This window comes from Salvelinus alpinus, chromosome 18, assembly GCF_045679555.1.
Source record: "Salvelinus alpinus chromosome 18, SLU_Salpinus.1, whole genome shotgun sequence".
Classification (NCBI taxonomy): domain Eukaryota; kingdom Metazoa; phylum Chordata; class Actinopteri; order Salmoniformes; family Salmonidae; genus Salvelinus; species Salvelinus alpinus.
The window spans coordinates 41,826,184-41,851,881 of NC_092103.1; the positions used below are offsets into that span (position 1 = coordinate 41,826,184).

Consider the following 25,698-nt stretch of genomic DNA (forward strand, 5'->3'; position numbering starts at 1 on the left):
GCTGGCCCTCACTTCATATTCGTTGCCAAACCCACTGGCTCCAGGTCCTCTATAAGTCTTTGCTAGGTAAAGCCCCGCCTTATCTCAGCTCACTGGTCACCATAGCAGCACCCACCCGTACCAAGCGCTCCAGCAGGTATATTTCACTGGTCACCCCCAAAGCCAATTCCTCCTTCGGCCGCCTTTCCTTCCAGTACTCTGCTGCCAATGACTGGAACGAACTGCAAAAATCACTGTAGCTGGAGACTCAGATCTCCCTCACTAGCTTTAAGCACCAGCTGTCAGAGCAGCTCACAGATCACTGCACCTGTACATAGCCCATCTGTAAGTAGCCCATCCAACTACCTCATCATCCCCATACTGTTATTTATTTTGCTCCTTTGCATCCCAGTATCTCTACTTGCACACTCATCTTCTGCACATCTATCACTCCAGTGTTTAATTGGTATATTGTAATTATTTCGCCACTGTGGCCTATTTATTGCCTTACCTCCCTTATCCTACCTCATTTGCACACATTGTATATAGACTTTTTCTATTGTATTATTGACAGTGTGTTTGTTTATTCCATGTGTAACTGTGTTGTTGTTGTTTGTGTCGCACTGCTTTGCTTTATCTTGTCCAGGTCGCAGTTGTAAATGAGAACTTGTTCTCAACTAGCCTACCTGGTTAAATAAAGGTGAAATATATATTTTTTTTTAAATAAATCACATGTTTTGTCTTGGTGGGAATCCAACAGTGCCCGAATCATCTGCATAGATGATAGACGATAGACGGGAAGACGGGAAATTGACAGTAGGCCATAACCTATAGCTTAGCCTGCCTAGCACCCATGAATTTGTGCTCTGCAGAGGGGTTATTAAGTTAAAGGTATTGTAGTGATTTCAGTCATATAAATAAATGAATTGTCTATGGTTTAGTCACCAAAGATTAAATGGCATTGTATTGCAGATTTTTGCATTGAAATGTTAAAGGATAGATACAGTTAAAACATTGACACATTATAATAACAGTAGATCCTACATCAAATTACAATTGAATCCTCCTCGGGTCATCCCACTTTAATTCAGTGTAACCAAAAACATTTGATTATAGTTCTTTAGGCCTCAACTGAAAGTGTAGACAGATATAACAAGAGCGCCATCTTGTGTACAAACAACATGACAAGGTTTTCTCTTCAACTCAAATCAAATTTTATTTGTCACATGCGCCGACTACAACCTTACCGGAGAATGCTTACTTACAAGCCCTTAACCAACAATGCAGCTGAAGAAATAGAGTTAAGAAAATATTTACTAAATAAACAAAATTAAAAATTATAACATCAAAAAGTCTTATGTACAGCCCTGAGGGTTTCTCAACTACGTTTGTCTAGGTGGAAAACCAACAATGCAGAATCATCTGCATAGATGATAGATGATAGACGGGAAGATGGGAAATTGACAGTAGGCCATAAACTATAGTTTAGCCTGTCTGTCTACAACACTGAGACTCGAGGTAACATAGTTAATGTAAATCCGGAACTCACAAATTAGTATGATATGTTACGTTTGGTATGGTTACATAAGATAGGTTACTTATTATGCAAACGTCTATCAAACTCAAAAGTTGCGTGTTCGAATCTCATTACAGACAACTTTAGCTAATTAGCAACTATGCAACTACTTACTACTTGTTTTGCTACTTTGCAACTACGTAGCATGTTAGCTAACCCTTCACTTAACCCTAAACTTAACCCTTTTAGCTAACCCTGCCCCAACCCTAAACTTACCCTTTAACCTTACTCCTCACGTTAACCTAACGCCTAGAGCGAGCTAATGTTAGCATTTTGTTGTTAGCCACAACAAATTGGAATTCGTAACATATCATACGAAATGGAGTGTCTCGGATTTACATACAGAAGAATATGAAATGCTCTGAGACCACGTTGCAACACATGACACTCAATATTGTCTAGACAGCATTGAGCTCCATTATAATAATAACCACTAACGTGCAAACTAGTTATTCCACAGCAACCGCTGTTCCAGGTACAATATCACATGGTACTCTTCGGTATGTTGATATAGATAACATAGATAACACATATAGATAACATAGATAACATTGTATCTACTGTAGCCGACAGCATTACCGCTGCTCCCAGGAAACAATAGGCCTACTCGCTTCAGTTACCTGTCTTCTATTACTGCAAGCATCATACTCAAAATTAAGCACTCAAACTTGTACATTCACATTTACTTATGTATTTTATGGTTGAAATGCCCCTATCTTGCCAATGTCTGCCTGTTTTTCTGTCTGTCTATTTTTTTGTTTGTCTGTCTTTTTGTCTGTCTGTCTGTCTGCTCTCCACCTATTTTATAAACAAGTTGTTGATAAAATATATAGTTCCATAAATAACTTTATTAGCCAAGTTTTTTTCTGGTCAGCACAAAATGCACATTGCATTATTACGTGCCACTGAAAATGTGCCATAACACTGACCATTTTTTATATCATACTAGTCTCTAGCCTACTGATTATTTGCACACAATTTAGACCCCTCCCGAATAGCATTACTTTTACCTGAAGTAAGTTAGTCTCCCTGTACTCTCTCCTGGACAGACTAGATACATCCGGCTGCAGCTCCGCAGCAGCCTGTCCCTAAAACTAGCCTGTCACTAAAAACAATACTATTGCCTATATATACTATATATACTATTGCTGGCCGTGTTTAATCCTTACCACATACTGTACATGCGAACTCCTCCTTTAATTTCTTCAATTCCTTTCCTCTTTTTCCTCGCACCCTTTCCTTTCCTCATTTCCCAGCTTCCTTTCCTAACTTACTTTCCTTCTTCCTTTCCTCTCTACTGGCCGTGGTTAATCCCTACCACATACTTCTTTCCTCAATCCTTTTCCTTTCCTTCTTTCCTAGCTCCTAGTTAAGGAAAGGGAGATAGGGAAAGAGGAAAGGAAGGCGGGGAAAGGAGGAAAATAAATGGAGCTAGGAAAGGAGGAAAGGAAAGGGAGTTAGGAAAGGAATCTAGGAAAGAAAATTAAGAAAGAAAAGGAAGCGAGGAAAGGTGGAAAGGAGGTAGGAAAGAAAAGGAGATAAGGAAAGTGAGATAGGATAGAGGAGAGGATTTGGAGGTAGGGAAGGAAAGGAAGCTGGGAAACGAGGAAAGGAAGCTAGGAATGGAAAGGAGGAGTTCACATGTATGTGTTGGAATTAACCACAACCAATAGAGAGGAAAGGAAAGGAAAAGAAGAAGGAAAGAAAGTTAAGAAAGAAGGAAAGGAAGCTAGGAAATGAGGAAATAAAGGGGTCTCAGGCTGCTGCGGGGCTGCAGCTGGATACTATTGGGACAGACTAGTAAATAAGCATCTGACCAATTACGCGAGACTTTAGATCTGTTTTAGCCAAGATTATGGCGCTTTCAAGACAACTGGGAACTCGGGAAAAAAACTAGGTCAAATCATGACGTAAGTGATCCTCACGTCGGAAAGTAGAAGCTCCAGAAAGATGCCCGAGTTTTCGAATTGGAATTCCGAGTTGGATGACATTTCAAAACGACTTTCCCAGTCGGAGCTAGTTTTTTTGCCGAATTCCCAGTTGTCGTGAACGCACTGAAGTCGGAAGGCAGAGATTTCCGAGTTTCCAGTTGTTCTGAACGCTGCAGTAGTCTACCTGCAATAACAGTGAGTGGGATGGACAAATATTAACATTTGCATAAGGGAGTGTTTTTTTCTTGCGAAACTTGTTGGCACTTTTTGTCCTTCATTTAGGAAATAAGTAACCTACGGAAAACGGTACCTGCAACGGAACATTTGTCATTGTCGTTAAACCTGCGAAATACCGCTAAATAGTAGGCTACAGAAAAATATATACATTTGCAGGCGTGACCATCGCCCCATAGTGTGACTCATGCCGAACATTCCCATGGGACATCTTGTAAACAAGTTATTTTTTTAAAGGCGTCCACTTCCCACGTATCGGCTGTGATTTCCACTTTCAGGATATATACCATAGTGGTAAGTACATTTGGATGAACTCAATAATGAAATATATGGAACGTATTTTTGTTTACCATTTAAATATCCAGTGATAGTACAAATATTTCAACACTGCAAATGGTCGGCGTTATCATTTACTGCAGGCATTATCATCATCCATTGTGAATGTGCCTAGTCATAGTTGATTATGGACATAAGTTACTTTTTTTGTATCTTCCTTTAACGTCCCGATTCTAGCTGTTGTAGGTCTGTGGAGTAACGTTTCTGTACTTAAGTAAAACATGTTTTACAGGTGTGCTCTGATACCGGTAGTTAAATGGGCAGGTTGTAGTGAACTCCACTGTATCCTACTACTATTACTATTTGAAAATCAAAATGACAGCCATGTCTTCACAGTCGACATGCAATTCAATGGATTTGACGAGTTTTCCAATCACTGTATTTCAAATTAATTTCGCATGGCAAATCCCTATGTCCCGCAGCCAACTTTAGTTGTTTGCATACAGTTGGCCACACTTCGGAGTGATAATAGGCTGCTATCTCACCACGAGATCATGATGCTGTGTTATAGTATACCGTTTCTGCCATGCTTATTAAGCACGAATCACAGTAGATTGAGAATGTGAGAGTTCAGAGACTGGACTATTGTCTTCCTACATACTCTTTTATATATATCTATGTATGTGTACACCAGTTGCAACATCTGACCTGTGGTGTGAACAAACATAGCAGGCACTGTACTGGCTATACCAATAGAAAATGTGTGGAGAAGGCAGCAGGTACTCTGATGCACAGTTATGGTCAAAGCAGCCATTTCTTATGGACATTTCTGTTTCTTTCAGTGGGAATTCAGAGAGTGAATACATGCATGGACCAGTCTTCATTAGAGGATTAACAACTCGATATTTCAACTGAGAAACTCCCAACATCCAACCAACACCAGGTGTTCTCTGCTAATACTAAAGTTCTCTCTGGATACTGTTGGTGAGACATTACAGCTCTACGATGCTCCAGCAGATTTTGACGGACATGTTCATATCACCCGAGCTCCTGGCTGAGCTGAGCGAAGAGCAGAAGCAGGTGTTGTTCATTAAGATGCGTGAAGAACAGGTTCGACGCTGGAAGGATAGAGAGGCTCGACTGGAGAAGGAGGATGCCACTCTGAAGAAACCCAAGAAAGGTATCACTGAGCCGTCAACACTGACAATGAATGGTTGTGTGTGTCCCTCATGGCACCCTATGTTGGTTTGATTTGATTTGACCCTATCCACTTTCTAGTGTATTACTACTCTGTATAGTGTACTACTACTCTGTAGCGGCAGAAAGCCTAGTGGTTAGAGCGTTGAACTAGTAACCGAAAGGTTGCAAGATCGAATCCCCGAGCTGACAAGGTCAAAATCTGTTGTTCTGCTCCTGAACAAGGCAGTTAACCCACTGTTCCTAGGCCATCATTGAAAATAAGAATTTGGTCTTAACTGACTTGCCTACTTAAATAAAGGTAAAAAAAATAAATAGTGCACTACTTTTGACCAGAGCCCTATGGGGGAATTAGGTGCCATTTTGGATATTTTCCATGCCTCTCTCTGAAAAGCACATTTACTGTTGGTCTCCTGTGATGTTTCTGTTTTTCTATATGCTAGCTGAGTTATTCTCAACGCCACGATGTTCATCACATCAATGTTGTGTGTGTGGGTGTGTGGGTGGGTGGGTGGGTGGGTGGGTGGGTTGGATCTCCAACTGCATCGAGCCGCTGTCGATACTTCTGAAAATGTAAATTCTGAAACCCTTAAATCCATATTTTTTTATAAAACCACCGATTGTTTCCTCGTATCCACTGACAGCGACTTAATGTAGTCCGAGGAACACTCCGCCCACAGTCGTTGCAACCCAACTCCACCGAGACGTACATACCGTGGAGTTGAGAAACCCAGCTAGTTATATGCCAAACTGGAGACTAAAGGACATATCGGGATCTCCACTGAAACGTTGCGTTCAGATGTAGTGATGGAGAGTACGATTCACTCCTGTTAAAGTAGTCCAACTGCAGCAGTGTTTTACAACTGTGTTGCACTGTGGAAAATGAATTGAGTAATATTATGCTAGGATTAATGAGCACAGTATTTTTCTAACTGGCTGTGCTGTGTGTTTTTGTGTCTGTGGTGCACGTCTGTGTCTGTGGTGCACGTCTGTGTGCGTGTGTGTGGGTGGGTGGGTGGGTGGGTGGGTTGGATCTCCAACTGCATCGAGCCGCTGTCGATACTTCTGAAAATGTAAATTCTGAAACCCTTAAATCCATATTTTTTTATAAAACCACCGATTGTTTCCTCGTATCCACTGACAGCGACTTAATGTAGTCCGAGGAACACTCCGCCCACAGTCGTTGCAACCCAACTCCACCGAGACGTACATACCGTGGAGTTGAGAAACCCAGCTAGTTATATGCCAAACTGGAGACTAAAGGACATATCGGGATCTCCACTGAAACGTTGCGTTCAGATGTAGTGATGGAGAGTACGATTCACTCCTGTTAAAGTAGTCCAACTGCAGCAGTGTTTTACAACTGTGTTGCACTGTGGAAAATGAATTGAGTAATATTATGCTAGGATTAATGAGCACAGTATTTTTCTAACTGGCTGTGCTGTGTGTTTTTGTGTCTGTGGTGCACGTCTGTGTCTGTGGTGCACGTCTGTGTCTGTGGTGCACGTCTGTGTGCGTGTGCGTGTGTGTGTGTGTGTGTGTGTGTGTGTGTGTGTGTGTGTGTGTGTGTGTGTGTGTGTGTGTGTGTGTGTGTGTGTGTGTGTGTGTGTGTGTGTGTGTGTGTGTGTGTGTGTGTGTGCATTTTGTGCATCAGCCTCTGTGAAGAGTGTACAGTGGCTGGCGGGGATGGATAGTGACATATGGGTGTGGGTGATGGGGGACCACCCTGCCGACCAGTCCTACGAGCAGATCTGTGATGACATCATAGCCCAGAGGGCGGCCCGCCAGGCCCAGAGAGAGGCTGAGGAGCTCAGGTGGGAGGAAATTACATCATCACATGCCGTACATCTTTTAGCAGTGCAACGTGTTTGCTTTATCCCTCTCCTTTGTTGTTGTCGTGCCAAACGCCCTCTGTCATTGGCAAACATGTTAAAGATGTCAGTCAAAGCAGAGAGAGACCTGACTGTCAGGTCATTAGCCACATATTTGACTCTTAACTCTTTAAATAGAACACCTTCTATGGAGACAGACATGGTTGTCATAGCAATCAATAACACCGCTTTCTGACAGGAAGATGTCAGGTGGTTAAGCGTGTTGTCTTGAACAGTGGCAAATAAACTTACTTAATTTACTACAGACCCTGTAATGGGATGCAGTGGTTGATGTAGGCAAAGTGTGTGTCTATGGTCTATTTGTGGCTTATCACACCAGCCAACACAAAATGACCTGTAAGGTAGGTTCTGCACAGATTCTCTGGCTGTCGGTAATACCCACAGGGCTATAGTTGGGTTTAATCTAGACATCACCCTTCCCAGCCAGGAAGCCCTAGTTAAAAATGTCTTCAACTAAACCTCTCATTTTATTGAGTCAGGCACTGCCTGTGTTGTGAGCTGCACTTAACCATGATAGTGTTGCCTATGACGTTGTTCCCACAACTACAAGTCATTCAACACTGTGGGGGAGTTTCACTTCTTAGTCATGTTTCCCTGTTAGGGTGGTGATAATGATAACTGGCTGCTGTAAGGGTTTGGTTGAGCCACAGGTATGTATAACCCCAAATTAACCTGTAATCAGAAGAGATGGTAACTTGTGTGGGCAGGAAACAATGTGTCATCTCCACCACTGATTAGTTAAAGATCAAAATCAAATGGTATTTGTCACATGTGCCAAATACAACAGGTGTAGTAGACCTTACAGTGACATGCCTACTTACAAGCCTTTAAACAACAAATGCTTTAAGTTAAGAAAAAATAAGTGCGATAAGTAACAAATAAAAGATGCTGTGAGCAGGTGGCTGGTGTCACTTTAAGTCAGAGGTGCTCGTCGTAATGGAATGAATGCAGCGCTATGTGTTTAAAACCTTTCCATTTGTTCTATTCCAGCCATTACAAAATGCCCGTCTTCCAATGGAGAAGGTGCATAAAGATGGCGGCCACCATGTACAAATGCCTTTTATTGCTCAGTTGGCCATATTGCTCATTGCTCTCCGTTACTCTTTTCTTGTATCATCGGCAAAGCTCCAAGATGGTGGACTTTAAATTTTTTTTTTTACAAAAGTAGATTGTGATGATTTACTGTCACATTGAACCATGTCTCACGCCGTTCTTTAAGAACTCTGTGGATAGTGCTGAAACAATGATGTCCTGTATGAATTCCTCTATCTTCATGCACCTTCGCCATTTCTCATTTTACCATCTGTATGTGTGAACATTGTTGTTGAACATTCTACTAAATTCACTTCATTCTGACGTTTCAAATTCTTCTCTAAGGCTGGTCAGACAAAAGCCTTACTCAACCGCCCATATGGGTTATATAATAGAATTCCATTTGAGAACATGCTGTCTCACACCCCACTGTTCTGTACTTGTGGATTCTTGAGTTCTCTTACTAAGTGGTTTCTAAATTTAAACCTAAAGTAACGACTTTGTTCCAGACAGTCTATCACAGAATCCTGTTTTGTGTTCTCTAACATCCACATTCTCCATTTTAAATGAATGTGATTTGATAATTCTTGATAATTCTGGGCCAAATCCTAACTGGAGATTGCTGTAAAAAGTTACAGGCAAGCATTTAAATTACAACTTGGTCCTCAGTGCCTGCATGTTGGCTGTTGCCATCCTGATCTGGACTTTGCTTATGTGTCATAACATTCCACTCCTCAGACCTTCTATTGTTGAGTCCTCTTTTATTCATCATGAATGTTGTTCTGGAGGCAGCCCTGCAGTGGTAACTAGCAGATTTTCGAAATCAGATTTTTAACCTTAAACGCACTGCTAACCCTAATGCCTAACATTAGATGAAGACCAAAAAGCAAATTTTTGTTTTCATACATTTTTACAATGTAGCCAATTTGACTCAGCAGCTGGCCCATCTAGTTGAAATCGCTCAGTTCTGCCTCCAGGACAAGCCTCACCCCAATAAACGTCAATCTGCGTGGTGTTAGGGGTGTGTCCTCATAGTAGTTAAACAATCTGAAGAACATACGCACATTGAGGTAATTTTTGCTGGAGGGGAATTCATTGTAAATAAAAAGGTGAACGCTGCACACTGCTGCTCAGGCTTCCATGCTCCGTGGATACTCATGCTCCGTGGATACTCATGCTCCGTGGATACTCATGCTCCGTGGATACTCATGCTCCGTGGATACTCATGCTCCGTGGATACTCATGTTCCGTGGATACTCATGTTCCGTGGATACTCATGCTCCCGGGCTCCGTGGATGCTCCGTGGATGCTCCCAGGCTCCGTGGATGCTCCGTGGATGCTCCCAGGCTCCGTGGATGATCCCAGCCTCCGTGGATGCCTGATGAAGACCTCCGTGGATGCCTGATGAAGGGTTGAAATGTTATAATAAAATCACCTGGGAGCATGTGCAGCGTTTTCCTGTTTGTTTTCCTCATAGTAGTTGCCATGTGCCTGTATGGATAGGACATGTCTGTAGCTCTTTTTTTCTATCCGTGCCTCGAGGTAGGGGATTGTGGACTGTCATTGGAGGGGCCATGGGAGTATTTGGGGAGGTGAAAGGTATTTAGATTTTAGGGAAAGCTTTATAAAATCAGTGGACAGGTAAAGATCTACAGGTGCTCGTGTGTGTTCTCACTCAGTCAATCCCTGTGTGTGTGTGTGTAGGGCGAAAAAGGAGGCGGAGCTGGTCAAGAGGTTCTCCAGCGTGTTGATGGACTCAGAGCTGCAGTCGTGGAAAGAGGAGGTGGAGCGACAGGAGGTGGAGCGACAGGAGGTGGAGCGACAGGAGGTGGAGCGACGGGCTGCAGCTCAGGAGCAGAGCCAACAGGAGGTGGAGATGAAGGCCCCCCCCTAGCCCATCATGTAGGCCCCCCCCTAGCCCATCATGTAGGCCCCCCCTAGCCCATCATGAAGGCCCCCCCCTAGCCCATCATGAAGGCCCCCCCCTAGCCCATCATGAAGGCCCCCCCCTAGCCCATCATGAAGGCCCCCCCTAGCCCATCATGAAGGCCCCCCCTAGCCCATCATGAAGGCCCCCCCTAGCCCATCATGAAGGCCCCCCCTAGCCCATCGTGAAGGCCCCCCCTAGCCCATCGTGAAGGCCCCCCCTAGCCCATCGTGAAGGCCCCCCCTAGCCCATCGTGAAGGCCCCCCCCTAGCCCATCGTGAAGGCCCCCCCCTAGCCCATCGTGAAGGCCCCCCCCTAGCCCATCGTGAAGGCCCCCCCCTAGCCCATCGTGAAGGCCCCCCCCTAGCCCATCGTGAAGGCCCCCCCCTAGCCCATCGTGAAGGCCCCCCCCTAGCCCATCGTGAAGGCCACCCCTAGCCCATCGTGAAGGCCCCCCCTAGCCCATCGTGAAGGCCCCCCCTAGCCCATCGTGAAGGCCCCCCCTAGCCCATCATGAAGGCCCCCCCTAGCCCATCATGAAGGCCCCCCCCTAGCCCATCATGAAGGCCCCCCCCTAGCCCATCATGAAGGCCCCCCCCTAGCCCATCATGAAGGCCCCCCCCTAGCCCATCATGAAGGCCCCCCCCTAGCCCATCATGAAGGCCCCCCCCTAGCCCATCATGAAGGCCCCCCCCTAGCCCATCATGAAGGCCCCCCCCTAGCCCATCATGAAGGCCCCCCCCTAGCCCATCATGAAGGCCCCCCCTAGCCCATCATGAAGGCCCCCCCCTAGCCCATCATGAAGGCCCCCCCCTAGCCCATCATGAAGGCCCCCCCCTAGCCCATCATGAAGGCCCCCCCCTAGCCCATCATGAAGGCCCCCCCTAGCCCATCATGAAGGCCCCCCCTAGCCCATCATGAAGGCCCCCCAGCCCATAATTTTGAAAAAACACTAATTCACATGCCACAGTTTATTTAGAGAGTTACAGGTAGTCCAGACTTTTCTTCCAGCCATAGACTTAGATAGACATTGTATCTGTCCCATTATGGCGTCTGTGAGACCATGGGCAGCGCCATTGAGGCAATCTCCATTTTGAAGTAGTCCATTTAGTTTTTCTATTACTTCTGCGTTGGCAAACAAACAAAGGGTGCATACTGCCACCTCGAGTGTGTTGTTTGAACAGGTATAAAAGCAAGGTTGGTGATTTACTGCCACCTACCTTTATGGCATGTTTGCTCACTAGTTAATTCATTGGCTGATCCCTCCTGATGACCTGGATGGAATTATGTGATCCTTCCTTAACCCATAGGACATCCAGTTGACTACACGGGCGCTAGGTAGCCTAGCGGTTAGATCATTGGGCCAGTAACTGAAAAGTCACTCGTTTTTTTTTTGTGTGTATTTTTTGTTGTGTCTTTTCACCCCTGAGACACCCTCAGGGAGTGTGGTCATGACCAGGGTCAGACATTGTCAACGTCAACCCTGGAGTTCGAATCCCCGAGCCATGTTGGGTGTCTAATACTAACAATTCACACATACATCCAAAATGGTGAAAGACGCAATAGCGCTACCCATGCTAAAACAGGCTTTTGGGCACTAGAGTCCTCTATCTCTATGGTTCCAGCCCAGCTCATCAAGTCTGATTTGTTGCATTACTTATTTTTGTGCTTGGCTGGATCAAAAGCCTGCACTCCCAGTACTCTAGCTCTCCAGGGACTCTTGCCTTAAATCTTAGACAGTTGAACAATTATTTTAAGGTCATGGCATCAGTCATGGCATCAGGTGTTTTGATCATAAGTACAGTTTGACAGGTTATATGGTTAAGTATTAGCCCATTGATTAAAATGTCATTCTATAATATTGTCACAGTATAATGAGTGTTTAAGTTATGTAAACAAGGAAGTTGATGATGCATTGATATAAAATAATTAGCCTCACAATAGGTGTTGAAAGCTCATTTTGTCAACTTACAGGAACTACTCAATGTTTCATCAATGGTATTGTTTGCCCACATCCTCATGACCATAACACGTTAGCTAAACAACACATATAATCGCTTTCCAGTTATCGTTGACCGTCCAGTTATTTGACCAACTTTTAGAACAATGTCCTTCCTAAACAGTCAGTTGTTTCATACTTCCCCATATAGGCCAGTTCAAAACAATGATTAAATACATTTGTTTGAGCTCATAGCATCACTGTCTTTATACAGTATTTGAAATTGACTTGATTTACTGCAGGTAAAACTCTGGAGGAGGAAAAAAATGTTTTACCTTTTTGCCAGGTGTAATGAACATGACCCTGGTTCAATTCCACAGTCTTTCTATTTGTTTAGCCACTACTGTTCAATGGTGACATTTCTTTCTCTCCTTCCCCCTGTTTCTCTCAGAAAAGAGAGGCGGAGGAGAGGAGGAGGGCTGAGGAGGAGGTGCAAAGAGTGGAGCAGAAGAGAAAGCAGGAGATCTACATGGACTTGAGGGAGGTCAGAGAGGAGAGAAACGACCAACACTGGCAAGATTCATGTAAACACACACACACACACACACACACACACACTGGAGAAACTCTGAAGCATACGGATTCTAGGTCGTCATTTTTGCAGTCGCGCTTCACATCTCGGAAGATTGCCATTAAAACCGGTGTTTCTTATAGACTGGTTGGTTGTTCAGCAAATAAACCGACACGGGTGCAACTATGGGGCAAAACGGACAGGGTTGGCTTAGATTGTTGAAAACATGTCAACTATATTTAGTCTCCAATATGTTGATTGAAAACATCCATTTGCACAATGAGCACTTGTTGTCTCTCAATTTCATCGTTACAGTTGTTGGTTAGCTAGCGAATTTTAGTCATATTAGCATTGACATGAAATCAGTCAAAATGCCTCAAAACAAGCCATGGTATCAAGAACAAAAAACTAACTGAAACGAGTCACCTACGATTCCCCACATGGTAGATTCTTGTCATTGTTGGTAGTTATATCTGGCCATCCAGAATAACAACTGACAGACTTCTGCCTGATTTGAAGCATCGCTTTCATGACATCGTCAGCTAACCCATCTATTGGACAAGCCCAGAATGTGAATATAAATTCCTGATATCCTTGGAAACCGTCAGTCCTGAGCCAGATCCTTAGCATGGCTTGGGGTGATGTGTGTTACTTGCCATTCTTCGTTGGCGCTAATTTTAATTTTAGAACACTCAACGTGATCTCAGAATGGCTGCACAAATATGTTGACCTCATTGGAAAACGTTTTGATTTCGTGTTGAAGACATATCTGGGCGATCCCTGCAGTCCTATAGTTTACCACCGACCTGAACATCTAGATTGTATAAATAGGAAGTATTGTATTAATGTTAAATTGGACAAACGTACATCATGATGATTATTTTCTCCATGGCAAACTCCCAAGTATAATGAATATAGTTCCAACACACAAGTTAATAATTAACCTTCCTGTTTGACAAAGATTATAGCTGACCTTCAGTTGCACTGATTAACAGTATAAATAATCATGCTACTTTGTATGTTTAAAAAAAAAAATCAGTTTCTGCCAAAGTGTGGACATATAATGTTTGTCTTGTGCTTAGTCTGAAATGTACACCGGTGTTCCACTGTTGCCTCTCAATGTGAAAAACCTTTTCTGCTGCTTTAACACATCATAAATGGGTTGAAATGGAATGTATGGAAGGCAGGAAACCCCCCTGGGCCTCTGGATAGAGCTATATAGGGCACACCAGTTGATCATTACACAGATGACTGTTTCTTGGCCTTGTGAAACGGTTTGTTTACATTCAGTAGGGTAACCAGACAAATCGTGACCTTGGGACTAAGGTTATATCTGTTCTGAGATATTGAGTAGACGCTCTGCGTCTCACAAAGACACGGCGGTTGGAACCAAAAATCTCAAAGGAAAGGACAAAATGACAGATTTCCACCTGTCTGTCCATTGCTCGTGTTTCTTGGCCCAAGCAAGTCTCTTCTTATTATTGGTGTCCTTTAGTAGTGGTTTCTTTGCAGCAATTCAACTATGAAGGCCTGATTCACGGAGTCTCCTCTGAACAGTTGATGTGTCTGTTACTTGAACTCTGTGAAGCATTTATTTGGGCTGCAATCTGAGGTGCAGTTAACTCTAATGAATTTATCCTCTGCAGCAGAGGTAACTCTGGGTCTTCCTTTCCTGTGCGGTCCTCGTGAGAGCCAGTTTCATCATAGCGCTTGATGGTTTTTGCGACTGCATTTGAAGAAACTTTCAAAGTTCTTGAAATGTTCCATATTGACTGACCTTCATGTCTTAAAGTAATGATGGACTGTCGTTTCTCTTTGCTTTTTTGAGCTGTTCTTGCCATAATATGGACTTAGCCCTATTTGGTAAAAGACCATCTTCTGTATACCACCCCTATCTTGTCACAACACAACTGATTGGCTCAAACGCATTAAGAAGGAAAGAAATTCCACAAATTAACTTTTTTAAGAAGGCACACTTGTTAATTGAAATGCATTCCAGGTGTCTACCTCATCAAGGTGGTTGAGAGAATGCCAAGAGTGTGCAAAGCTGTTATCAAGGCAAAGGGTGGCTACTTTGAAGAATCTCAAATATAAAATATATTTTGATTTGTTTAACAGTTATTTGGTTACTACATGATTCCATATCTGTTATTTCATAGTTTTGATGTCTTCACTATTATTCTACAATGTAGAAAATAGTACAAATAAAGAAAAACCCTGGAATGAGTAGGTGTGTCCAGTGGTAGATTGACATTTCAGAGCCATAAGGTTCAATCTGGGTTCAACCATAAGGTTCTGACACTAAGGAATTAGACGTTAAGTTTTTTAAATATATAAATGACCACGTTTACATGTGCATAGTATTCCGGATAAGAGCTCATATCCCGCTTGCGGTCTTATTTGGGATAAGATGTTTACACGCACCTATAGAGATAGATGGATCTATCTCTGTCGCACGCTCAATAGTATCCATGTAACCATGAATAAACAGAATATTCCTCATTTAAGTATATGGGTTAAATGGAATAGTAACTCAACTAAGGACACTGACTGTAGGCCTATAACGTCTCAGATGTAGAGTAATCTAATATTAACTCCTGCAGAATTAGGTTATGCATTTCTTGCAGTGAAAATGTGAATGTGCACGTAATGTTATCTTTGACACTTATGCAAGCAGACTGTATTTCAACCATGTAAAATATGCCCCCAAGACAAACTGAAGTCTTATCAGAAACGTGTTACGACGTTTTCTTAGCTTTTCATTTAAAAACCGGTCAAACTGATGACATTTTGCACAGGGACAATCTTTCCACTGTTTTGGAGTTATTGCATCGCAGTGCTATCTGTGCCAATAGAGATTCTGGGTTCGAGTCCATGCTCTGCCGCGACCGGGAGACCCATGGGGCTGCGCACAATTGGCCCAGCGTCGTCTGGGCTAGGGGAGGGTTTGGCCGGCAGGGATGTCCTTGTCCCACTAGTGACTCCTGTGGTGGGCCGGGCGCAGTGCACGCTGACGCGGTCGCCAGGTGCACGGTGTTTCCTCCGACACATTGGTGCAGCTGGCTTCCAGGTTAAGTGGTCATTGTGTCAAGAAGCAGTGCGGCTTGGTTGGGTTGTGTTTCGGAGGACGCAAGGCTCTCGACCTTCGCCTCTCCCGAGTCCGTACGGGAGTCGCAGCTATGGGACAAAACTGTAACTACCAATTGGATATCACGAAAAAGGGGTAATATATATATATATTCTGGGGCACAAGGTATGACAGAAGAGAAGCTGCATGTTTCTTACTATGTCAGAAATTATATGGCCTACCAAATGTAGGAAATTATAAGCAGGAACTTGTCTAAATTTAGAGGTGAAAGTAAATAAGTTATAGTAGGCTAAATTATTATGGTGGATGGAACTGTGCAGGTAGCCTGCTTTTATGAAGTGATTTGTGAAACTGAGCATGCACAGACCATAAAAAACCAACAGTAAACGGGATAAAATGTTGACGTGCCACAGTATCCCATCTTACATCAGCATATCCCAGGCATCTTATCCGGGATTCTCATAACCGGGATACAAGCTTTTTGGGGTTATTGTAAACAGGATATGATATTTAGTTTATATGCATGAACTCAAAAACGGTATACTTGAGTATCCCGAATAATAACTGGATATTGGTGTGCATGTAAACGTGGTCAGTGATTAGAATATGACACTATTATCAAGGTAGTCAGAACACATCAAATACGTTATGAAATGTATTATGATTATCATACATTATCATACATAGACTAGCCTAGACCATACTTGGAGGGAGATGGCAAAGATGTGTTCTGATTGGTTCGTCTGTATTCGTTTTAGGCTTGTGATTGGATTGCAGATAGAACCTTATAGCGCCATGTTCAAATGGGTTTATGCAGATCTAACTTTCTCGTTTTTCATTTATTTCACTTAATTTTAACAAAAACAAACGTCATATATATGAAGAACCATGAAGGTAGGATTTTGTGTGTGTGTGTGTGAGAGTTTACATGTATGTGTTTTGTATTCTTCTGTGTTTTTCCACAGTGCGGAAGTCCAAAGCGGCTGACCTGCGGCGACGGTCCATTGCCAAGCAGACCCGTGATGACCACCGGCGGCAATCGGTCAAGGCTCTGGAGCGAGGTCGTGTGGCTGCCGCCACCAGGGCCTTCGGCGGTGACAGACCTGCCCTCCCGCCCAAACCCAAACCCAGGAACCTTACTGTGACCAGCGACACCCTTAACCCGTGAGCTGACCTGTGCCTTCACAGTAATACAGGGCCTGTTCAGCAGAGTTGGGGTCAATTCCTTTTAAATTCAGGATGTAAACTGAAATTAAAATGTTCCTCAATACTTTTTGGAGACGTGTGCATTTGTTGGAATCGGAATGTCAGTTTACTTCCGGAGTTGACCCCAACCCTGCTGTTCAGGAGGTCTAGGGTCCAACATTCTAGAACATTCCGATATAAATACTATTGTTGGTTATGTGGAGTAGAGCATCATTCTGCAGTTATGTTGGCTCTATTAATTACATTTATATCTGCACCGTTAAGGATGTTTGACATCACTGAATACACCCTGGACTAGGCTCAACCCCACTGAAACCCAATGGTATTCAGTCATCTGCTATGGCACAGCCCAAAACCCTAGCCCCTTCCCTTAGTGACTCCCACTTAGGACTTTGCAGGTCTGAAGGTCAATAATATAACTATTCAATAATAGTTATATTATTGAATAGTTGGTTAAATCCACTCTATATTCACACTAGTATTAGTGAACCAAATCTTTCCACCAGTCTGATATGGTAATGGTTTTTTGCAGTAGTCATCCTGTAAGTACACGTCAATCCTCGTGCTTGTGATGGTTTGTCTCATTCACTGAAAGCTGATGTCTAGGGATTCCCCTTTCAGACAAAGCCATGCAGAGAAACACTGAGCCCTAGAGCTTAAACACATGAATGCCTTTCACTGGCTGACTGACTGCCTGACCCACTTTTTTTCTCTCTGTTTCGCTGCCTGACAGGAAGCAAGGGGTGCAACGCACACTGTCCACCTCCAGCAGGGAGCACATTATTAGATGGTTCCAGGAGGAACAGCTGCCTTTCCGAGCGGGCTTCCAGAAGGACCAGAGTCGCATAGCGTCTTGGTTCCATGGTAAGGGGCCGAGTTGCACCGCAAATGTTTCTAACTGAACAAGAGGATTCCATCTAGAATGAACAACATATGCAAATAGCCACAAATGCAAATAAATCTTAATTAGTTTACATTAGACTGAAAGTCATTTACTGTATGTGAAGAGACCACATCAGTCTCCATGCCACTCAGCACAGTTGGTTAGTAGTAGGTCTGATGCCTCCTACTGTTTGTAATATCTTAATTATACCACAGAATACCCAAGTTTGATCAATTTACTGAACCACATAGTGCAGGAGTAGGTAACCCTGTTCCTGGAGTGCCGTAGGTACTACAGTATTCCAACTAGGCACCAGACCTGACTAACTTAGCTAATTGTTTAGTGAATTGCCTAGATTCAACACACTTGGTCTTCCAAAAATGTGAAGTACATGCTGAGCACTCCAGGACCAGGGTTGCCTGGTTGCCTAGCTACCCCTGACATAGTAGGTGCTGGGCACCTATGCAAATTCTGTTTCTATACAGCGGGTTTATCAGTAACTCTCTTGCCCTGGGACTTCTCCTATATTTAATACTTATCTGAAAGGACTGGCAGTAGTTATGATCAGAGGTGTATTCACTTGGAACCAAATGGAACGAAACAGGGAGGGACTGACCTCAATGTGTCCAATAGAAACTATTGTTTTCGTTGCGGTATGCGACCTAATAAATACACCCCAGCCAGGTTTCTCATGTTGAACGGAAGCAACGGCCCTGTCCAGAAACACCCCCTTTTCCCTACTCCCTAGATGCACTTGTGTAGCTCTGACTGGGTTGCAATATGGAGGAATTAGAACCTGGCCTATCAGAAGGCCAAGTGGAGCTATTGTCATATTGCTTAAACCTATTAAATCCTGTCAGATCTCCACAAGTATCTCAGTGCTACAGGTAGTTTTCTGGAGAGTAAAACATGTACATGTATGTGGTCTTCAGCTATCCATCCTTAATATGTCACTTCAGGGTGTCATTCTGACTTGGCAATACTTAATAACTGACCCACCATTACTTTTACCACCGAAGGCATCATTTCACGGCAGGAAGCCGAGGACTTACTGAGCGAGGGGGAACCCGGGCACTTTCTGGTGCGGGTCAGCGAAAGGATTCTGGGATACGTCCTGTCTTATCGATGCAAAGAGGAGTTTAAACACTTCCTCGTTGACGCTACAGAGAGCTGCTACATGCTGCTGGGACACCAGATCAGATTCACCTCGTTGGCAGAGCTTGTGGAGTTCCACGAGGTAGTGGCACATCTAGAGCCCTTTTTTTGTGCTTTAAAAAAAAAATGTTGTATTTGGGGGTTGTTTAGGGTAGCTTTGAGGGTTTTACTGGCAATGGTTGTGATATTTGGTTGTTTTTGCCTACTGTAGTTGAATGCACTTATAAGTCGCTCTGGATAGGCATGTGCTAAATGACAAATTTAAATAATACAGGATTTACTGTGGGTGGTATGTTGAGACTGTAATGCACCTTGTTATGTATTCACGTGAACTGTTGAAGTGGAGCAGAATAATGACGCTTTGCATTTTCTTCTGTCACTAGGGGGAGCCAATCACCATGTCAGGAGGGGAGCAGCTGCTCCAGCCATGTGGCCAGAGGCCTAGTGGTGTGGACTATGCAGAACTCTTTACCTGAAACCCTGCAAGGGTCATGTCCCAATAGTCTAAAACAGCCTCCTCTCCTAGTCTCCTTCCTTCATGACCACTGGTCAGAAAGGTCTCAACAGGTGAATGATCGAGACCAAGTGGTTTCACCTGTCAGTAGCTTTTAAACAGTCTAAGGACAGTAGTCAAGGTGGGAAAGGGACAAGGAAGGAAGCCACTTTAGAATATTAAGACACAACCTTTAGGCATGAGACGGATCTCTGTGGAACAAAGTGTTTCTACGGGAGACTCACACTATGGCTAGATAACCAACAGAGCTTGTTTTCTCAGGAGGATTTACAGGATGTTCAGATAGAAGTGTAATGTTTAGAACCGATTACGGTGTCTCATGTAGACTAGAACAATAATAGAATAACCATTTTTTATCAAGGCGGAACTTCGGTTGACTTCATACTAGGGAATCGTGTCGGTTCAAGTAATTATATTTCTATCTGCAATGTTCAGAAAGTTTCACATCCGTGTTGACGTTGACTCTACCCCCCCCCCCCAGTGCCAACTGTCAAGCCACTGACTTTCTATTATATATAGACCTCCTCTATCCCCCATGTACAATATGAACAGGCCTGTAATATCATTTCCGGTGATGTATTCATAGACAAGTACCAAGAGGCCAGTATTGTAAAGGCACATTTGACAGCGACAATAAACAACAGTCGCCTGTTTGGGGACGAATTACTTGAATAAATGCACTTTGTATTGCAACTGTCTAGTTGGTTTCAATGCTGACCTGAGGAGTATGCTAGTACTACAAAAAGCACGATCAATGAGTTGGCTAGCTTGCTTAAATATTCTGATTTTTGGGGGGGAAAGATGGGCATGGTGTAATGACTCAACAACCAAAAACACATCTAGGTTTAGCCTTCTTAATGAATCGGGAAAATCAATAGTTACTTCTGGTTGTTTATCAAAGTTAGCTGGCTAACTAATGAATCCTGGTTTGGATTATACCCCTATAGGAGTCTGACAAAACACATGACAAAGAGATTAATTTCATTTTGCAGTTATAGTTTTCTAAAAGCACATTATGAACATAATACATTACCTGCAAAGCAACAATATTTACAATGTTCTATAACTGATTCAGCTTTGGGGAGTCTACGGCTGTGTTTACACAGGAAGCTGAATTCCGATCTTCTGCCACTTATTGGTCTTTTAGACCATTAAGATCAGATATTTTGCCAATAATGGGCAAAAGATCAGAATTGGACTGCCTGTGTAAAAACGCAGCATACATTTAGTAGAACCAATTCATGTATCAGCCACACGGCTCTAAAACAAGAAGTCATTCTACTCTAGAAATTTTAATAAACTATTTAAAAAAGGAAGAGGCTGACGATCAGACTTTTCTGGACCTTTCTTCCCGCCAGCAAAAGGTCCCGATGCTTCTGTGCATGGGCGGGATTCTCTGCTTCATGCACATTCTCTGCTCTACTCGCCTTGTGCGGTTTCTCTGCCAAGCATGAATGATAATTCTTCCAACTTTTACCAGTGAAACGTCCATGCAGCACCTGCCTACCAATCAGTTGATCTCAATCAGTTTCATGGGGATATGCATTTATATCATCTTGAGTTATAGGCTACAGTTTCAAAGGAGCCTACGGTGTTGTTTTGAAATGTAAAGTGAGTGAATTTTAGAGCAGATAGTGTTAGCAAGCTGTAGAATAGCCTACTTGTTTAGTTTCAAAGCACATTTGTTTCCTAGTGGCACGTGCTGTTGAGGTTTGATCCCATTCAGCCTATGCTATATGCTGTTCTTATGGGTTATGCAGAGTACTGTCATTGTGATCTTGCAGACATTGATTCAACTTTGATCTGACTTTATTAAAGGAGGAGCATTCGCCAGAGTAGCTTGTCCCCTATGAGTTGATCAGAGCAGTGTTGCCAACTCCTCAGTAAGGAAAGTAGCTATTGGCTGTCCTAGAAGTCACTAAATGACGGGAGTTATAGGCTACAGTTTCAAAGGAGCCTACGGTGTTGTTTTGAAATGTAAAGTGAGTGAATTTTAGAGCAGATAGTGTTAGCAAGCTGTAGAATAGCCTACTTGTTTAGTTTCAAAGCACATTTTTTTCCTAGTGGCACGTGCTGTTGAGGTTTGATCCCATTCAGCCTATGCTATATGCTGTTATTATGGGTTATGCAGAGTACTGTCATTGTGATCTTGCAGACATTGATTCAACTTTGATCTGACTTTATTAAAGGAGGAGCATTCGCCAGAGTAGCTTGTCCCCTATGAGTTGATCAGAGCAGTGTTGCCAACTCCTCAGTAAGGAAAGTAGCTATTGGCTGTCCTAGAAGTCACTAAATGACGGCATCACCTAATCTGCATAATTGGCCATGTGCATGTAATTGTGATGGACGCTGTAGGAGAGAGGAATAACATCGTGGGAGAGACAAAAAGTGAGTAAAAAACACCCTAAATATGTTTAGGACTACAAATGAACTTTCTTCTGTCGATTCTTGTTTTTTTTTATGTCACAATTCCAACCCTCCTTTATCCTGGCTCGGGACCGGAAAAATTGACCCAAAAGAGACACTCTGGCGGAGTTACTTATTTTTTTATAACATTTTTTTTTGTTTCGTTTTCTAAATTTGGTTTGGTTTTTAACCTTATGGTCCACTTAGGAGCCTACAACAAGTCACAGTAAATCATGAACATTTTTAACCATAACATAAAAATAAATAAAAAATGTATACAATCTAAGTGGATCAAAAAAAAACAATAGAAAAAACTCAATGGCAATGTGAGAAAATTATGGTAACTAGTCTGGCCCTAATTCAGGTTTAATAGTTTAAAAAAAATGTAAGCCAGGGTGGGATCAGCCAGCGGCGGCTTCCCGCATGCGCGATTCATTCGCAGTCTGGACTCGGGGGGGTGAACATCTCCTGCTCTGACTGCAGCTGGGAGGGATTGCTGCGCGAGGACTGGGCCGCCTGTGAGTGCTTTGGGACGGGGTGGGGCCCACGGCAGCATCCGCTGCTCGTTGAGAAGAATAAGAACGATACGTGCTTTCACATCAGTCTCCAATAACACCAGAAAAGTTGCTAGATTTGTCGCTAGTCGCTTTTTTGAAAATGTGTCGCTAGAGGGGTCTGAATACTCGCTAAATATAGCGACAAAGTCGCTAAATTGGCAACACTAGACCAGAGACTGTGCGTAAAATAAAGAATTCCTCACATGCGCAGAAGCTTTGGGACTTTTACCTGTTGAGAAGAAAAGTCGGAACCGCAGCCACTCCGTTTAAATCAAATAAATTCCCATAAAATCGATATAAAATCATCTCCGCTGGATGAGTCATGATAGTGCATAGGAGGGGTGGACTGATCTGATACTTGAGTGGAATGAGGGCTCCAAAAACCCAGCCAGCAGAATTTGCACCCAGGAAGCTAACATTTCACAGCTCTGATAACCTGTATATCCCCCTGTACAATATTCCCTGCCTTTGTGGGTGTTACGTCAGTCACCTGTTCTGCTCATGCGGACTTTTGCATATTCTCCGGTCAGAACCTGACGACCTTGAATGCATCAGCGCAATTCCCCCTGGCTCATCTTGCCTTTTTGTTTATTTACCGATAAAACATTGTACATGTTAATGCAACAGTAAGTACCAAATCATAGTGCATGTTACCTAAATTTTCTCCCACGATGAAATTGGGGAGGAGACTGTATCTGTCTCCATCCGTCCTTTAGTCACACGATATCTCGGACACCACTGGCACGATTTTGACCAAACTTGGGTGAATGATGCGTCTTGCCATAGAGCGCAGTCGTTTACAAAATTACACTGATTGGCCAGAAGGTGGTGCTATAACGAGTGAAAATACAATTAAAAAGTCAGTCTGTTTTGACTTAAAGTCATGAAATTTGGTACATAGGTCCCTCTCACAAGGAACAAATTTGACTCGGTCACCTGTAAGGTCTGCCATGATGGATTTTCCGCAATTTAGAATTTTGTGAGAAACGTGTCAAGAGCTACTCTTCTGGCACTGAAAAAAACGATTTGCACAAAACGTTGTGGCGTCGATGGACAAAGGTCTCAACGCAATATTTTCCAGACTAGTACCTAAAACAACATAGCTGCTATTGACCAATAAACATTCATGCGGGTGTGGTCTGGCACATATGCATAAAAATCAGTCAAGAATATTTGTATTGGAACACAATTTGGTACACATTGCAAACACTGTCAAGACTCAACATATGTAAGAACATTCATATCGACCACATGGTGGCACTATAACTGGTACATGTTTATATCTCTTGATCTATTTGACTGAGTGCTGAAATCTGGCACACATGCTCAGGGATGTGTGTCTAGGTAACCCATGCGATATCTCGGACACCACTGGCACGCATTTCGACAAAACTTGGGTGAATGATGCTTCTTGCCATAGAGATCTGGCATTTTTAAAATTACACTGATTGGCCCAAGGGAGGTGCTGCATCATTCATGGGGGACATGTTTACGGTAGCCTTTTTTTTTCTCAGTGATTCACCCAGCAGTCATAGGAGACAGAACTTACTTACTTACAAAACTGTCCCCAAGCTCTTTCTCTCTCACAAGACTGATTGTAGAGGTTGTGTGGAGGGCTCTGTCCTTAATTTAGCTAAAACATTGTTATTGTCCCACACAATGAAATCGGAGGTGGGACTATGGATCTTAATCCATCTGTTTGTCATGGGGTGGGGGGGGTTGCTGCATCATTCGTGATGGACAACATGTTTACAGTTGCCTTGTTGTATATTGCGTTATGTTTTCTACTTTAGCACACCTAGGTAGTCTAGTTATTGGGTGTGTTCGAGCAGAATTTCTGTCAAGTCACATTTGAAAGTGTCTTGCCTTACTTAAACTTGATAAAAAATCATGTGATCCAAAGGTCAATAAGTTGACTGCAGTCTGAGAGGAAGAGGTGAAACCAGAGGGTTTACTCCACCCAAAATCTTTCCACGTTAAGCAGATCATTCATTATTAAAGTGAATAGTTATTCTATGGGGGGCACAGTAAGTGTTGAATCTAGTCAAGATAAAAATGAATTGCTATTTTGATACATGAGGTTCATTTGATCTAATAGAAGTGTCGTAATGCTTAGGTTACGAGTGTACTGATATAAGTGTGATGCACGTGACATCCAAAAACACTAACGGAGTTGTCTATGCATATTCATGAGGCTAGCATAGCGTCTTACTCTCCATTGAATACAGGCGGTTGACGTCAACACCCCTCATCAAATATTCAAATAACGACATGTATCCATCAAGCCAAAGAGGAATAGGCAGGAGCTTGACAGCCCACCGTTCTGCTCTGTGGACAACAAATCCCATTGAGGGTGGAGACAAGTATCTTGTCATTGGCTGTGTTCGAGAAGATCAGAACCCAAATGTATCCTATGTAAATTGTGACCGACTGACTGATCTACAAATAATGACTTGTTTATTTACGATGCAAGGTTCTTTGTAGATCAGTCAGTCGGCAGTCACCTGCAATGTTGAACAAGCCCATAATATCCAGTATCGCTGCTGCAGTCGACAGCAAGTTTCTGCAGCTGCTCTTCACCAACTTCATCCTACAGCCATCACCTGCATTGTGGGAAGCTCTATTGCCAACCAACCAATCATTAGGGTGTTTTTGTTTGACCCACACAAGTGTGACCAAAGACATGACTGAAACAGGAACGAACAGTGGATATATACAAATGTGCTATTTGATGCTCTCTCACTGATGTGATTGTACAATGTACACACGATGTCAGTTGAAGTGTGTTATATGGGGGTTAAACCATCTTTATTTAGACATTATAAAGAAAAACTTTTATAAACTATAGCAACACTGCCACGTTGATCTGAGCCTTGCCTATTTTCAGGTCTCTCCTGAGATGTTTTGATTCAAGTCCGGGCTCTGGCTGAGCCACTCAAGGACATTCAGACTTGTCCCGAAGCCACTCCTGCGTTGTCTTGGTTGTGTGCCATCTGCTAGCTCCAGCCTGCTAGCTGTCTGAATCGCTGTGTCTCCAGCTCGCCTAGCTACTCACTGGACCCTATGATCTCTCGGCTACACATGCCTCTCCCTAAATGTCAATATACCTTGTCTATTGCTGTTTTGGTTAGTGATTTTTGTCTTATTTCACTGTAGAGCCTCCAGCCTTGCTCAATATGCCTTAGCTAGCCCTTTTGTTCCACCCCCCCCCACACATGCAGTGACCTCACCTGGCTTAAATGATGCCTCCAGAGACAAAACCTCTCATCGTCACTCAATGTCTAGGTTTACCTCTACTGTACTTACATCCTACCATACCCGTCTGTACATTATGG

General features: G+C 43.2%; 1 protein-coding gene across 1 annotated transcript; it reads left to right on the forward strand.

The window, feature by feature from the left end:
- The first annotated feature begins 3,389 nt into the window (after window positions 1-3,389).
- Window positions 3,390-20,093, forward strand: sh2d4a (SH2 domain containing 4A). The gene is made up of 9 exons (XM_071351350.1): window positions 3,390-4,014; window positions 4,839-5,176; window positions 6,848-7,007; window positions 9,822-9,987; window positions 12,435-12,567; window positions 16,608-16,806; window positions 17,582-17,712; window positions 18,751-18,968; window positions 19,270-20,093. The coding sequence occupies exons 2-9, from the start codon at window positions 5,002-5,004 to the stop codon at window positions 19,360-19,362; spliced, it is 1,275 nt and encodes a 424-aa protein (XP_071207451.1). The 5' UTR covers window positions 3,390-4,014; window positions 4,839-5,001; the 3' UTR covers window positions 19,363-20,093.
- The last annotated feature ends 5,605 nt before the right edge of the window (window positions 20,094-25,698 follow it).